This window comes from Nipponia nippon, unplaced genomic scaffold, assembly GCF_047370975.1.
Source record: "Nipponia nippon isolate SJK-2023a ecotype South Korea unplaced genomic scaffold, ASM4737097v1 scaffold_33, whole genome shotgun sequence".
Lineage (NCBI taxonomy): Eukaryota > Metazoa > Chordata > Aves > Pelecaniformes > Threskiornithidae > Nipponia > Nipponia nippon.
In genome coordinates, this window is record NW_028262351.1 from 5,290,310 (window position 1) to 5,307,770 (window position 17,461).

Genomic DNA, 17,461 nt, shown 5'->3' on the forward strand with positions numbered 1-17,461 from the left:
TTTTCCATACCAGGAGAACCTCTAGAACAAAGAAGCAAAGGTAATTTCTGTCTTCTGTCAGTGACCATAAATAATGTGGTGCTATGGTAACGCCAGAAGGTCTGCCACGTCCCTGTAATACATAGCACTGTTTTAAGACTGATGGTGAAATATAGTAGTGTATTCAGTTTATGTGGCAAGGTTTTTGGAAGGGGGGGCGCTGCAGGGGTGGCTTCTGCGAGAAGACACCAGAAGCTGCCCCCATGTCGGACAGAGCCGGTTCCAGCTGGCTGCAAGATGGACCCGCCACTGGCCAAAGCTGAACCAGTCAGAGAAGCTGGTGGCGCCTTTGTGATAACATATTTAAGAAAGGGTAAAAAATGCTGCTCAACAGCAGCTGGGAGAGACAGGAGTGAGAATATGTGAGAGAAACAGCTCTGCAGACACCAAGGTCAGTGAAGAAGGAGGGGGAGGAGGTGCTCCAGGTGCTGGAACAGAGATTCCCCTGCAGCCTGTGGAGAAGACCATGGTGATGCAGGTTGTCCCCCTGCAGGAGCAGGTATTCTGGTAGGAACTGTAGTCCATGGGGGACCCATGCTGGAGCAGTCTGTTCCTGGAGGACTGTACCCTGTGGGAAGGACCCATGTTGGAGCAGTTTGTGAAGGACTGTATCCTGTAGGTGGGACCCCATGCTGGAGCAGAGGAAGAGTGTGAGGAGGAAGGAGCAGCAGAGACAGTGTTATGAACTGACCACAACCCCCATTCCCGATCCCCCTGTGCCGCTTGGGGGGAGGAGGTAGAGAAGTCAGGAGTGAAGTTGAGCCTGGGAAGAAGGGAGGGGTGGGGGGAAGGTGTTTTTAGATTTGTTCTTATTTTCTAACTATCCTACTCTGTTATCAATTGGCAATACATTAAACTGATCTTCCCCAAGTCGAGTCTGTTTTGCCTGTGATGCTAATTGGTAAGTAATCTCCCTGTCCTTATTTCGACCCATGAGCTTTTCATCCTATTTTCTTCTCCTGTCCTGTTAAGAAGGGGGAGTGATAGAGCAGCTTGGTGGGCACCTGGCAACTAGTCAGGGTCAACCCACCACAAGTAGTTAGGTGCTTTGTAAAACTTCTTCCTGAAAGATTTAAAATTTTATCTGTCATCTTATACTTGTGTATAATTGTTCCTAATATTGAAGAATGACTATGCCTTCTAGTTTTGCTTTTCATACGTTCGTGCAGTCATTGTTTTTGGTTTGTGGTCTATTCAGTTACTAGTATCTTTTTGCTGGAGAGCAGACTACAGAAAAGTCTTCATAAAATTAAGTACAACTGCCATATTTGCTCATCACCTCCCTTTTTTGAAAGAGCTCATGTTGTCCTCTTCCAGAAAGACAGTTCTCGCTCATATTTAAATGATGGATCTTCTGATCTTCCATGGCATTCATTTCATTTTACTTGCCACTCCTGTATAGCTATGTATTTGAAACCACTGACCTGACAAGAAATTAAATAAATTCCTATTCATCTAGCAAGAACAGTTAGAATGAAAGGTAATCATGTGTATCAAAAGATGGTATCAACTAATTCACTTTTTGAGCAAGCATGTTTACTGGACCTGTTACTATTTTCCACATGCTTGAATAACTAACCCATGTACATATGATGGAATGGTGGAATCTGCCTTGCTGGAAATATTCAAAAATTGTCTTGACTTGGGCCTGGATAACCTAATCTAAGACCCTGCTTTCAACAGAAGGTGGGACCAGGTGATCTCCAGAAGTCCCTGTCAGCCTAGACTTTTCTATGTTTCTACAGTCTTTTAAAATAAAGCTTGAAGGAGTTAAACTTAAATCAACTTTCTTGCTAATTTTTAGTATTTTCCCTTAGTTGCAAAGACCTGTTTTTTAAAATAAACATTAAAATTATAAACTAGCTTTGCTGATGCCTTGAAAAATATATTGGTTAGAATACCTTTCCTTAAGCGATGTAGGTTATGAATTCAACAGCTATGTTAAAAAAAAAAACAGGTTAGTTAAAAAATGTTAATGAATTATATTGTCTCAATGTTTATATATTGCTTTTAGTTACTTGACAAGACTTGCAGGTAGCCTGTTGGTTTACCAATATTATGTGTTCTTGTTTTTAACAATGTAGTAATATTTTAAGGGTCTATTTTCATATTTTGTTTATGAAGTTTGGTGTGGAAATGTAATTGTTTTGCTTTTGTTCAGAGAAATACGTAGTTTATACCAACCTTATTTAAAATGCCTTCTTTGTACTTCGATTTCAGTTCTCCTTGCAAACAGATATGACCAGAAGGCAGTTAGAGTATGAGGCAAGGCAAATCAGAGCTGCAATGGAAGAACAACTAGGTACTTGTCAGGACATGGAGAAGCGAGCACAGGTATAGTTTTTCTTTCGTTAGTAGAAGGAATGGGAAAAGGTTTTCCTGTGTTTTCATTAAATTATTGGTGGTTTATATCTTTAAACTGTGTGTAAGCCCAGTGAATGCCTTAGAACATTTGTCTAGCCTTTTAATTACAAAAATAAGAATCGAAACATAGAAAATACCTACTCAGCAAAAAGGACCTTTCTCTGCCTGTTTAAAAGAAAGCTTGTGAGTAGGTGGGAGTAGTAGACAATGTCTTGAAAAGAAAGTAATTTTTGATCATTTGGTTGTAATTTATTTCAATTTTAGCTTTGAACAAATGTGTAATTGCAACTGCTTTATTTTGTTTGTCGTGTTGTTGTTGAAGTTTGTGCTTTTAAGTGTAGAGTAAATTCCAGTTACTGTTGTTAAGTTTCCTTGACCAGAAAGCATGTATCAAGGAATAATCTTTGAAAATGAGATATATCAGCAAAATGTAGTTTGCATCCTTACCTGTAAATTCTTTATGTATAAAGTATATGTATAATTCTGTATACAAATCATGTTACACACTTTTGGAAATATAATTCAGAATGTAATTGTGTGTAAGTGACATTATCAATTGCATGCTGGCTTTAAAAAATATTCCCCCACAGTAGTAGAGTGACAATTTGAATTATATATTGCCATCTATTTTCATAGGTGTTAAATAGGCAGTTTTGTTATTAATAGCCAACTTTTAATAAAAATAGTCTCTTTAGGCTTCATTTTCTCTACCAAATTTACCTCAACACAAAATTCTATATATGAAATATTTTTAATGAATTCTGTTTGTAATTAAAATTTAAAACAGCTTTTTCTAAAGCAAGCAATTTAGTAGAACTTTTCAGTAAATTCTTATGGTTATAGTTTTTAGCAAAATATGCATCCTCTAATTGTAGAGCTCACTCTATGAGGTATGTACATTAAAGCCATGTAAGGATCTATATTGACGTACTCAGACAGACCAAAGTTCACTCTTCCTTATTTTAAGCTGCTTGGATAACTGGCTCTGATCTGGAAGCCATATGGCTCTGTTATAGAGGTTTATCAGCTATGGTGCTGCCCTGCACTAATACAGCTGTGCTACTTGTGTGCAACCAGCTCCAAATGAAGGCAGAACAGACTCAGAATTGTCTGTGTATGTCTGGTTAGCCCTGTTGTAAAAGAAAGTAATACTGAATCGACACTAGAACTTCTGAGCAAGATATCTTCTTACTAACAAGCTGGCCAAACTTTAAGTGCACTCAGAGAATAAATCAAGTATTTCTAAGATTTGACTGTTGTTATATCACTATGAAAGTCATTAAGTTGTCCCTAAATGTGTACTTCCCTACACATTCTGTTTTAATTTTGGGGGAGGCACTACCAAGAGGATGTTGAATTTTTTTATGGTTTTCTCAATTAATGTTTGCACATGGGTTTATCACAACTATTTTATTCCCTATACATATGTATAACACCTATATACTTATGGAAATTAGTGTCTATTAGGATTATATAAAGATTATAAAATAGGAAATAACTAATCTGCATTGGTTTTATTATACTAAGGACAGGTGCCAAAACTGTGTAGATGTTAATTATTGCATAAATACATAAAAGCGAATTCCAGATTATTCCACTGTAATGTTCAAATGTGAAAACTGAACTTTTCATATTTGGCAGGTATAGTGAACTTGCTAGTTTTTCAACTTTCATTTTGCTCTATATTTTTGTTCCTCCATGATTGTGATACAGAATACAATGCCAAATGTAAGTTGGAGGAAGAGAAAAGTTGAGCTATGTGAAGACTGGCATTTCAGACAACTCTGTATTAATAGTCCCCAAATACTTATTCTGTGAGAGAGCTGATAACCTGCTGCTGGCCAAGAAATTCATGTACTAGCTGCCCTTTCTCCTGGACCTTAAATTAATAGTAAAATAATAGCCTTCTCCCTCTCTCACCTGTCATCATTGGGACTTGCTTCCTTTAACCTCTTTCTTCTGAAACACTGTGTACATTAGTTAGCTCACAGCAACTTATTATTTATGCATTATCCTTTATGAAGTTTGTATACAACCACATGCCCAACAGTTATTAAAAAAGATGCATTAGTAGTGTTAGCAATTTAATTTAGCTTATCCATTTAAACTTCACATGGTAGTTCTTGTTTGAAAAAAGGAAAAGACGTAGTTAATCACATTTTATTTTGACTATTCAAATATTGTAGTCCAATACGTATAAGCAGAACTAAAATTTCATTTCTGTAAATGTGGTGAGCTGACCTCAGCCAGCAGCCAAACACCCACCCACCCTCTCATTCACTCCCCTCTCCCACGGGATGGGAACAAAATGGAAGGAAGTTGAAAAGATCAAAATAATGACAGTTTAATAGGGAAAGCAAAAGCTACATGTGCAAGCAAAGCAAAAAGAAGAATTCATTCACTACTTCCCATCAGTAGGCAGATGTCCAGCCACTTCCTGAAAAGCAGGGCCTTAGCACACGTAATGGCTGCTTGGGAAAACAAATGCCATAAGCATGAATGTCTCCCCCTTTCTCCTCCTTTCCCTGAACTTTTATTGCTGAGCACAATGTCTCATGGTATGGAATATTCCTTTGGTCAGTTGGAGTCAACTGTCCTGGCTGTGTTTCCTCCCAGTCTCTTGTCCACCCTCAGCCTACTCGCTGTTGGGGGAGGGAAGAGAGAAAGCCTTGATGCTGTGCAAGCACTGTTAAGTAGTAGCCAAAACATTGGTGTGTTATCAACACTGCTTTAGTCACAAATACAAAGCACAGCACCACAGGGGCTGCTATGAAGAAAGTTAACTCCATCCCAGCCAGACCCAGTACAGTAAAATCTTAAAAAATAAAAAATAAATTCTAATTCCAAGACTTGAAATCATGTTCACATAGAATATATTTTTCCTTCATGCCAGAACAAAAATGTTGTCATTAGGTTTAAAGTTTCTTAAAGTCCCTCAAAAAATGATCATTCTTGTAGGAATTTATTCCAAGAGCTTTAAAAATTGACTAAAAGAGCAGACCACTAAAGGTTTCAGAAAACTTGCATTGTGGTGCAGGTTGATGCCAGCCAGCAACTAAGCACCCACCAGCTGCTTGCTGACTCCCCCCGCACAGCGGGATGGAGAAGAGAATTGGAAGAGCAGAAGCGAGAAAAACTTGTGGGTCAAGATAAAGACAGTTTAGGTGAAAGGGGGAAAAAAAGGGGAAAAAAGCAAATGATGCAAAGGCAATTACTCACCACCTCCCACAAGCAGACTGATGCCCAGCCAGTCTCCCAGCCACAGCTACTGTGGAAAGACTACCACCCACCCACCCCTGAGTTTTATTGCTGAGCATGATGTTATATGGCATGGAATATCCCTTTGGTCAGCTGTTCTGGCTGTGTCCCTTCTCAATTTCTTGCCTGCCCCCCAGCTTACCCACTGGGGAGGGGTAGAGTGAAAAAGAGAAGGCCTTGGTGCTGCGCAAGCACTCTTCAGGAATAGCTAAAACACTGGTGTGTTATCAACACTGTTTTGGTCACAAATCTAAAACACAGCACCATATGGGCTGCTAGGAAAAAAAGTAACTCCATCCCAGCCAGACTTGGTACAGTTCAGGTTGGATCACTGCTGCACTTGCCTGGTTCCTGATGAGGATCATTCTCCATTGGTTTGGGTGGCTCCTGCTGGAGCATCGTACAGCAATGGCATATCATGCAACTCACATCATGGCTTATTTCCCCCAAGGTTAAATCTCCTTGACACACACACTAGATTTCCCCATCTTGATGTATTACCCATCAAGTACACCCAGGTCCTTGTGTGAAAGCAACCCTATGAATGGGTTTGCCTTTTCCCGAGGAAGGAATAACTCGCACTGTCTTTCCTAACCAGTTCCCTACGTGTACTACAGAGACCTTATCTCTTTCCACAGCGTGCAGGGGTTTTGTTTGGGTGGGCCCAGGTTGATGAGCAGATCTTTTAGTGTTAACCAGCCAAGTGGCTTCTGCTAGGATTGGCATGGTATTGCCTGAGGGTGGCAATGCTAGCGGGAACACTTACACTGCTCCTGGGAGCACGGAGGGCTCAGGAGTGTATCTGAAATGCTTGTACACCAACGCACACAGTGTGAGAAACAAACAGGATGAACTGGAAGTGTTGGTCAGCTCCCAGAGCTACAATATCATTGGTATTAGTGAGACTTGGTGGAATGAGTCCCATGATTGGAGTGCTGGGATGGAGGGCTACAGGCTGTTCAGGAGGGATAGGCAGGGCAGGCAAGGTGGAGGTGTCGCACTATATGTAAGGGAGAGGTTTGACTGCACAGCCCTTACAGTTCGGGATGATGTGGTTGAGAGCCTCCGGGTGAGGATTAGGGGGGTGGAAAACAAAGGAGATGTTGTAGTGGGTGTCTACTACCGACTGCCCAGCCAGGATGACAGCACTGATGAGATATTCTATAGGCAATTAGGAGAACTCTCTGGATCGGTAGCCCTTGTCCTTATGGGAGATTTCAACTTCCCAGACATCAACTAGGAATGCCGTACTGCTGTGATGAGCAGGTCTTGGAAATTCTTGAAGTTTGTTGAAGATAATTTCTTGTCACAAGTACTCAGTGAGCCAACTAGGAAAGATGCCCTCCTAGACTTCTTGTTTGTGAATAGAGAAGGACTTGTGGGAGACACGATGGTAGGTGGCTGTCTTGGCCACAATGATCATGAAATGGTTGAGTTTAAAATTTTCAGTGTAATGAGAAAAAAGGACAGCAGAGTTGCTACCTTGGACTTCAGGAGAGCAAACTTTAAGCTATTCAGGGAGCTACTTAGCAGAGTGTCCCCCAGGAATCTGCCTTTGAGGGCTTAGACTCCCACGAGTGCTGGTGAGTTTTTAAGAACCACCTTTTAAAAGCACAGGAGGAGGCAATTCCACTGTGTCGAAAGTCAAGCAAGCGGGGCAGAAGACCAGCTTGGCTGAACAGGGAACTCCTCGTGGAGCTCAAGAGGAAAAAGAAATTATACGATCTCTGGAAGCAAGGTCAGGCTTTGCAGGAAGATTACAGAGCTCTGGTTTGCATATGCAGGGAGAAGACACAAAAGGCAAAGCTCAGAATTGAAACCGGCCAGTGTTGTTTCAGATAACAAGAAGGGCATTTTTAAAAATGTTAATAGCAAGAGGAGATCTAAAGAAAACATTGGACCAATACTTGTTGAAGTACTTTTAGGAAGCATTTCTTTACCGAGAGGGTGGTCAAACACTGGAACAGGCTTCCTAGAGAGGTGGTCGATGCCCCAAGCCTGTCAGTGTTTAAGAGGCATTTGGACAATACCCTTAATAACATGCTTTGACTTTTGGTCAGCCCTGAATTGGTCAGGCAGTTGGACTAGATGATCGTTATAGATCCCTTCCAACTGAAATAGTCTATTCTAGTCTATTCTATTCTAAATTTGCATCCCAGTGCTTGAATGTCCCAGCACCCATTGCTCTCAGTATAGTCTTCAACAGTCCATTGTATCATTCAGTCTTTCCAGAGGCTTGTGGATGAATAGGGGATGCGATACACCCAGTCAATGCCATGTTTCTTGGCCGAAGTGTCTATGAAGTTGTTTCGGAAATGAGTCACGTTGTCTGACTCAATTCTTTCTGGGGTGCTGCGTTGCTATAAAACTTTTTTTTCAAGACCCAGGATGGTGTTTCTGGCAGTGGTATGGGTCACAGGGTATGTTTCCAGCCACCCAGTAGTCACTTCCACCATGGTAAGCACATGGCACCTGCCTTGGTGATATAATCGATCTGCTGGGCCTCCCTATACTGATATCTCAGCCACCATCCTCTGTGCCAGAGAGGCTTTACCTGCTTGACTTAATTATGGCATGTTTCACATTCATGGATAACCTGTGCGATAGTGGCGGTGGTCAGGTCCACCCCTCAATCATGAGCCCATCTGTATGTTGCATCTCTCCTTAGATGTCCTAATGTTTCATGGGCCCACTGAGCTATGAATAGCTCACCCTTACATTCCCAGTCCAGATCCACCTGAGCCACTCCAATTCTGGCAGTCTGGTCTACCTGCTCATTCTTTTGATGTTCTTGGGTGGTGCAGCTCTTGGGCATGTGAGTATCTTCATGACGTACCTTTAGACCAATGTTTTCTTCCTGGGCAGCGATGTCTTGCCACAATGCAGCAGCCCAGATGGGTTTATCTCTGCGCTGCCAGTTGCTCTGCTTCCACTCCTATAACCACCCCATAGGGCATTTGCCACCATCCATGAGTCAGTACAGAGATAGAGTGCTGGCCACTTTTCGCATTCAGGAAATATCTAGGGCCAGCTGGATGGCTTTCACTGTTGCAAACTGACTTGACTTGCCTTCTCCTTTGACAATTTCTGCGGCTTGCCGCATGGGACTCCACGCAGCAGTATTCCACCTCCGATAGTTTCCCACAATAGAACAGGACTTGTCAGTAAACAGAACATATTGCCTTTCATTTTCTGGTAATGTATTACACGTTGGGGCCTCTTGGGCACAAGTCACCTCCTAAGGCAATGCTCTGAAATCTCTGCCTTCTGGCCAGTCCATGATCTCTTCCAGGATTCCTGGGTGGTTGGGGTTACCCATTCGAGCCCATTAACATGATCAATGCCACTCACTTACTCCACGTAGTTTCGGTCACATGATATGTAGAGGGGACTCTTCCTTTGAACATCCAGTGTAGCACAGGCAGTCATGGTGCCAAGAGGATCTGTACTTCTGTACTGACTACTAATGAAGTGGCCTGAACCAGTTCATATGTTGCTTGTATCTCCTTTTCAGTCGCAGTGTAGTGGGCCTCAGATCCTCAGTACTCCCAGCTCCATCATTCTAGAGGTTGTCATGGTTTAACCCCAGCCGGCAACTAAGCCGCTTGCTCACTCCCCCCCCAGTGGGATCGGAAGAATAAAAGTGAGAAAACTCATGGGTTGAGACAAAGACAGTTTAATAGGTAAAGCAAAAGCCACACATGCAAGCAAAGCAAAGCAAGGAATTCATTCACTACTTCCCATCGCCAGGCAGGTGTTCAGCCATCCTCAGGAAAGCAGGGCTCCATCTCGCGTAACGGTTACTTGGGAAGACAAATGCCATCACTCCGAACGTCCCCCCCTTCCTCCTTCTTCCCCCAGCTTATATACTGAGCATGATGTCATATGGTATGGAATAGCCCTTTGGCCAGTCTGGGTCAGCTGTCCTGGCTGTGCTCCCTCCCAGCTTCTTGTGCACCTGGCAGAGCACAAGAAGCTGAAAAGTCCTTGACTAGTGTAAACTCTGCTCAGCAAGAACCAAAACATCAGTGTGTTATCAACATTATTCTCATCCTAAATCCAAAACACAGCACTATACCAGCTACTAGGAAGAAAATTAACTCTATCCCAGCTGAAACCAGGACAGTATTGACATCGAGTCTTTCTGGGTGCTTTCTGCCAGAGGCTGCAGGTGAGGCCATGCTCCCTGGCTGAAGTGTAGAGCATGTTTCTCACATCTGGTCCTGTCGTCCACACTGTCCAAAGGGCTACTGCACAAGCCATCTCCTGTTTGATCTGTTTGAAGGCCTGTTGCTGCTTGGGGCCCTAGTTGAAACAGTTATTCTTTCGGGTGACTCGATAGAGAGGGCTCACAAGCTGACTGTAACCTGGAATATGCGTTCTCCAGAATCCCACGAGGCCTAGGAAAGCTTGAGTTTCTTTTTTGTTAGCTGGTGGGGATATGGCTGTTATCTTATTGATCACATCCACTGGGATGTGATAATGCCCATCTTGCTGTTTTATTCCCAAGAAGTGGATCTCTTGTGCAGGTCCTTTGACCTTGCTTTTTTATATGGCAAAACCACCTTTTTGAAGGATCTGGATTATTATTCTTTTTCCCTTTTCCAACACTTCTTCTGCTTTGTTGCCCCCCACAGTGATGTTATTGATATATTGCAGATATTCAGGAGCATCACTGTTCTAGTGCAGCTTGGATTAGTCCATGACAAAGGGTAGGACTATGCTTCCACCTCTGGGGCAGTCCATTCCAGGTGTACTGGACACCCCTCCAAGTGAAAGCAAACTGTGGCCTGCACTCTGCTGCCAGAGGGATCGAGAAAAATGCGTTCGCAATATCAGTTGTTGCATACCGTTTGGTGGCCTTTGACTCCAGTTCATATTGGAGCTCTAGCATGTCCAGTATGGCAGCACTCAGCGGTGGCGTGAATTTGTCCAGGCCACAATACTCCACCCTTCATCAGACTTTTCCGTTGGTCATATGGGACTGTTAAATAGTGAGCAAGTCTTGCTGATCATTCCTTGGCTCTCCAATTGATGAATAAACTTATGGATGGGAGCCAGGGGGTCTCGGTGCAATATTGCTGCCGGTGCACCATCATGGTAGCAATCAGCATCTGCTTTTCTTCGACCCTCAGCAACCCCACAATGGAGGGATCTTCCAAGATGCCAGGCAAGGTAGAAAGCTGTTTAATCCTCTCTGTATCCACGGTGGCTATGCCAGAGATCCACTGGTACCTCTTTGGGTCCTTGAAATACCCTCTCCTGAGGTAGCCTATGCCAAGGACACACGGGGCCCCTGGGCCGGTCACAATAGGGTGCTATTGCCACTTGTCCCCTGTTAAGCTCACCTCAGCCTCCAATACAGATGTCATGGGTTGACCTTAGCTAGTGTCATGTCCCACCTGGGGAGGAGGGGGGAGGAGTGACAAAGATTCGCAAATCCTCTCGGTGTGGATTAAGGTGGGCCAACACTCAAGGTCCGTACACAAACACCAGCTTTAATAGAAAGCTTCTATAGAGACAAATATTGAGCACAAATATTCGATACCCGCCAACCCTCTCACAGTTATATTCACCCCAGCTGTGCGGCTTTACGGAAAGTCAAGGTAGGCCATGCAGTACTTGACTACAATTTAACAACTTTAACAACTTAATCATCTTAGGAAAAGTGAAAGGGAGGGAGAGAAGGAAAAGAGAATCACCAGTCCTGGATCCAGTGTTGGTCCTGCCAACAAGGGTATTCGGTGAGGAGAGGAGAAGAGTGAGGCGAAGTGAAGGTTCTTATAGAGATGTTGATTCTGCGCAGGGTGCTCGGTGATAATAATTCCACAAATCGCGCACGCACGAACATGAGCACGGGCACAAGCACACCATCATACAAACTGCAGCACATTTATCAGGCTACATGATTAGTATAAACCCGCCTAAATCTACACTTATTGGTTAGTGATTAACATTTCATACACTATTGGTTTACTGTATTTAAATTAGCCTTGCTTGCTATGTAAATTAGCACGCATGCTCCTCTCAGGTGTGGGGGGGCAAGTCTTTTCGGTCCTGAATTGAGTCGGTGGTCGCGATCTCCCCTCCCCGCATTTACCTTTCACCTACTTTCTGCAGTTTTATCTTCTCTGGCCACCGTCCAGTCTTTGGTGCCAAGATGTTCACTTTTGTCGGCTTGTTAGCTCTTCTTCAAGGTCAGAGCCATTAGTTTTCCACAGTTTGTTATCTTTTAGCTCCCTCCCAAATTCCTTTCCCAAGGCACAAGTGGTTAGTAGTTTTGCTAATTGGAAAATTACATCAGCGACCAGTCAAAACCAAGAGGAGTGATACCAGGACTGTCCCCCAGGCAGTAGGTGTGTGTGGGGGGGGAATAAGACGCTTCACAGACCATGGGGAATGGGGCCAAGGCAAGGCCGCCCTGTCTCCACAGGACTCCCTCCCTCACCCTCACTCCAGGGTACTGTCCGGTCCTGGGTCCTAGCGACCCTAGCGACCGTCGCTCTGCATTGTGGTTTTAGCACCAGGCTCTTTGAGACATCTTGTTGTTTTACACTAGCAGTTCTCTACAGCTGGCCACTAGATGTCTTCCAAGCCACTCTGTCACTCCCCCTCCTCAACTGGACAGTGAGAGAAAATATGACAAGAGGCTCGTGGGTCGAGATGAGGAGATCACTCAGCAATTACTGTCACAGACAAAACAGGCTTGTCTTGGGGAAATTAATTTAATTTATTGCCAATCAAAATCAGAGCAGGATAATGAACAATAAGAACAAATCTAAAAACACCTTCCTCCCACCCCTCCCTTCTTCCCACACTCAACTTCATTCCTGACTTCTCTACCTCCTCCTCCTCCCCCTGAGAGGCACAGGGGGATGGGGAATGGGGGTTGCGGTCAGTTCGTCACACGTTGTCTCTGCTACTCCTTCCTCCTCACGCTCTTCCCCTGCTCCAGCGTGGGGTCCCTCCCATGGGAGACAGTCCTTCACAAACTGCTCCAACATGGGTCCTTTCCACAGGGTGTAGTCATTCAGGAACAGACTGCTCCAGTGTTGGTCCCCCATGAGGCCACAGTTCCTGCCAGAAAACCTGCTCCAGTGTGGGTTCCTCTCCATGGGGCCACAGGTCCTGCCAGGAGCCTGCTCCAGCGCAGGCTCTCCACAGGGTCATAGCTTCCCTTAGGGCACATCCACCTGCTCTGGCGTGGAGTCCTCTATGGGCTACAGGGGGACAACCTGTGCCACCATGGTCTTCTACGTGGGCTGCAGGGGAATCTCTGCTCCGGCACCTGGAGCACCTCCTCCCCCTCCTTCTTCACTGACCTTGGTGTCTGCAGAGTTGTTTCTCTCTCACATATTCTCACTCCTCTCTTCCGGCTCCTGTTGTGCAGCATTTTTTACCCTTTCTTAAATATGTTATCACAAAGGCGCCACCAGCTTCACTGACTGGTTCAGCTTTGGCCAGTGGCAGGTCTGTCTTGGAGCTGGCTGCAATTGGCTCCATCCAACATGGGGGAAACTTCTGGCATCTTCTCACAGAAGCCACCCCTGTAGCCCCCCCCACTGCCAAAACCTTGCAACACAAACCCAATACAAGACAACTGTTGGGATCACCCTGTCACTCCAGAAATCCAGATGGGTTCTATGCCCTTATACCCTTGTGGCATTAAGGTACACTGTGCAGTGGTCTCCACCATAACCTTGTACTCCTTTGGGTCTGATGTGCCAGGCTATTGAATCCACATATTGGAATAAACCCAGTTCTCCCTTTCCTCTTCCTGGCCAGAGTCAGGGCCTCTTTATTCCCAGTCAGAGCATTCCTTACCTCACTCCTGTAATTGCAAACCAGAAGTCAGTTCATCAGGAGCAGAAGTAGGATCATCCCTTCTACTCTGTCTGGGGAATTGCTCAACATTAAACAGAGCAGACATCTTCCTGGATGGGCTCTTTTTGAATGCTGTTTTTTCTCTTAATTCACGTGTGCGAGCTTCTAGGTTTGAGATAGGTGCACCATCCCAATTCCTCACGTCCTCCCTGTGGTCATGCAGATAGAACCACAGAGTGGCCCATAGTTCCCTTTCCCTTGAGCAGAAAAAGGCAGATTCCATATGGCATTCTTGAAAACTGAGACGCCACCCTGTAGGGACAAGGAGGAAGATGTTCACTTTGAATTGTTGGACCTGTTGGGACAGTTTTTCCATAGCTGAGATGCAGGCCCATAGTGTCAGGGAGGATGAGAGTTTCTCTTTGAATTGCCAGAGCTAGCAGGCCAGTTTATCCACAGTTGGTGCCTCAATGTCTATCCAGTCCAGGGTGCTGGTGTACAATGTCCGGTACAAACTTCCACCACGTGGACCATGTGCACTAAATTTTATCCAGATCTTTGGAGGCCTGGTTGTTGTCCAGGTTGCTGTAGATCATCTCTACCAGCACTAATTCCCTCAGATACTGGGCACCTCCATCAGTGGTGGTCTACTTGCCTTGGTAGTTTACAACATCTTCCTTTGAGGAGTTACCTTGCCTTCACGCTTGACAGGAGCCATCTTCGGAAGCTGCAGATTATTACCCCTCTTATGATCCCTTTTCTGATTCCCCAGTCCGTAGCTAGGGATCCCAGCTGCTGGACTTCCCTACCCTCTAATTCCTGATTATGGGCTCCAGTATCCCAGCATTGGAACAACCAGCTGATAATTCACTCGCCTGGCTGGTGGCCATAATCTTTTTGCATATCTCGCAGCTCACTCGGGGATAGGGACCGGGTGGTTTCCACATCTTTTATGATTTCTGTCTCTTCCCTCTCCTGTTCTTGTGACTGCTCTGCTGCAGAACAGGCTGCCTCTTCTGATTCTTCCTCATGCTCCCTCTCAGGAAGAGCATCTTCCTCCCTTACTATAACTGGGTCAACCTCTGCTGACATTGTTTCTTCTTGACTACAGGAGTGACTGTTTTAATCAAGGGTTGGGTCTCTGGTTTAGCCACAGCATCTGTTTGTATGTCCTCAGATCCAGAGACCCTCTTGCTCCCTTAAGGGTGCTGGACAGAGGCTTGGTAGGTGTAGGCCAGACCCCAACGTAGTGTGAGAAGTTATGCCTCTCTGGTATAGAGAAGGCATCCTTTCTTCAAGTGGTCCGCCACTTCAACAGGATTCTTCTGCGCCTGTTTGGGTGTGAAGTCCCAGACCATTGGAGGTGAAAACTGTTCTAGGCGCTTACCCAAATTCTCCCCCCCACTTTGCCGCCCATGACTCGACATCCCCGTGTGGTGTTCCTAACCTCAGGGCACATCCCTGTGTGGCGTTGGTTAACCTCAGGAAAAGCCAAAATCAGATTCATGGTGTCCACCAATACAAACATTTTGGGATATAAGAAAATGAAGGACCATTGCAACAAGGAAGGAAACATCTACCCTGGAGGAGAAGAGAGGGGAGGTATCATTCTTCATTTGCCCCACAAAGTGGCTCCCAGAGGAGAAAAGGAAAAAGGTGGAATTGTTAATTGTCTCCACAAAATGCTTCCTGGAGTACTGGGACAGCAGCAGTGCAGGTCCCAAATACCAGATTAGGCTGAAGGCCAGTGCTTTTATCATAGCTCTCCCAGGCAAAACACAGCAAAGTGATAAAGAACACAGCAAAGAGCAAAAGATGAAAGCAGCCATTAACAGGCACTGGCATTTGATGTACAGCAAGAGGGGGAACAATCAACGGAGCAGGTGAGGGAACAAATAAATCAGTACTGAGAGCAAACAAGTCAAGATTGTGACCAGCAACAGCAAGTAACAGCCTGCCAAGCAACACCTAAACAGGTGGTGTAACAGCTATGAATTTAGTCTAATACACTCCAGTCAAATCTGTTGTTATTTTGAAACCCTCATGCCCCACATTGGGAGTGAAAAAGGACTGTTGTGGGTTGGCCCCAGCCAGCAACTAAGCACCCACATAGCTGCTTGCTCGCTCACTCTCCACCACAGCAGGATGGGGGAGAGAATCAGAAGAGCAGAAGCGAGAAAAACTTGTGGGTTGAAATAAAGGCAGTTGAGTAAGTGAAGAGGGGGAAAAATGGGGGGGAAGCAAGTGGTGCAAAGTCAATAGCCAGTCTCCGAGCAATAGCTACTTTGGAAAGACCTTCCCCCCCCCCCCCCCCAGTTTTATCACTGAGCATGACATATGGCATGGAATATCCCTTTAGTCACTGGGATCAGCTGTCCTGGCTGTGTCCCCTCCCAACCTCTTGCCCACCCCCACCCTACTTGCTTTGTGGGGGCAGAGTGAGAAACGGAGAAGGCCTTGACACTGTGTAAGCACTGTTCAGCAACAGCTAAAACACTGTTGTGTTATCTACACTGTTTTGGTCGCAGATCTAAACCACAGCACCATATGGGCTGCTAAGAAGAAAATTAACTCCATCCCAGCCATATCCAGTACACCTGGAGTCTTGCACAGATCAAGATTTCAGCACTGTTAGATTTGTACATTTGTCTTGATTGTAAATGTAATGCAGACCAACCCATTAATAGTTTTCTCTACTTTTTATGTTATATTTTTATTTGAAGAAAAAATTATTCATGTTTTTAAAACAAAGTATTTTAAAGCAAAATTCTATTCCTTATTTTTATCTTTTAGTAAGTGATTATTTTTCTGTCACTGTGAAGAAAGGATTTTTTTTGTTAGAATTCTTACTAAGGCAGTGAAATCCAAATAATTTCTAATTTTAAATGTTACTTTATCCATAGATCTTATGGTGATGATTAAATTTAATAAAATGATTAGGAATATACTATGAACAAATAGGAATAAAAAGTGATGTTTCTTGTATAGATTTTAAAGTTAAAACCATTCCTAAATGCATTCAGATACTTGAAAGTTCATTCCTAGTCATGCAAAAGCACAAGTAATCAAATGACATTGTTAACTAATGTAAAAATAGGCATAGCATTCACATAATGCAGAGCATGGAGATAATGTTTTCTTATTTAATAATAAATTTTTAAATAAAATATTTGTATAAAATTATTATAATTAAAATTATTATAAAAATTATTGTTTATTTGTTTTTTTATGATGTACTTTAGAATCATTTGTCTTCTATAATATTAAACTGTTTGACTTTTTAAACATAGAATCATAGAATCGTAGAATGGTTTGGGGTGGAAGGGACCTTTAAAGGTTATCTAGTCCAACCCCCCTCTGCAATGAGCAGGGACATCTTCAACTAGATCAGGTTGCTCAGAGCCCCGTCCAACCTGACCTTGAATGTTTCCAGGGATGGGGCATCTACCACCTCTCTGGGCAACCTGTTCCAGTGTTTCACCACCCTCATCGTGAAAAATTTCTTCCTTATATCTAGTCTGAATCTACCCTCTTTTAGTTTAAAACCATTACCCCTTGTTCTGTCACTACAGGCCCTGCTAAAAAGTCTGTCCCCATCTTTCTTGTAGGCCCCCTTTAAGTATTGAAAGGCCGCAATAAGGTCTCCCCACAGCCTTCTCTTCTCCAGGCTGAACAACCCCAGCTCTTTCAGCCTTTCCTCATAGGAGAGGTGTTCCATCCCTCTGATCATTTTTGTGGCCCTCCTCTGGACCTGCTCCAACAGGTCCATGTCCTTCCTGTACTGAGGACCCCAGAGCTGGATGCAGTACTCCAGGTAGGGTCTCACCAGAGCAGAGTAGAGGGGCAGAATCACCTCCCTCAACCTCCTGGCCATGCAAATCTGAGGTCTCTTGTAAGATACCCAGCGATGTGGACATTTTCTTGATGTTTTTTGCCTTCCCCTTATTAAAAGCTCAGCTTTATTCCTACTGCTATG

General features: G+C 44.2%; 1 protein-coding gene across 21 annotated transcripts in view; it reads left to right on the forward strand.

The window, feature by feature from the left end:
* LOC104015306 (adenomatous polyposis coli protein-like) overlaps positions 1-17,461 on the forward strand; it is a 177,676-nt gene that overhangs the window by 111,599 nt on the left and 48,616 nt on the right. For 18 of the 21 annotated variants that reach the window (XM_087770708.1, XM_087770706.1, XM_087770722.1 and 15 more), the window contains one exon: positions 2,260-2,373. In XM_087770708.1, coding sequence (XP_087626834.1) covers positions 2,260-2,373 — 114 coding nt within the window. Of the gene's footprint in view, positions 1-13; positions 41-1,379; positions 1,520-2,259; positions 2,374-17,461 lie in introns of those variants that run through there. The other 3 variants (XM_087770723.1, XM_087770726.1, XM_087770724.1) reach the window with 2 other exon arrangements.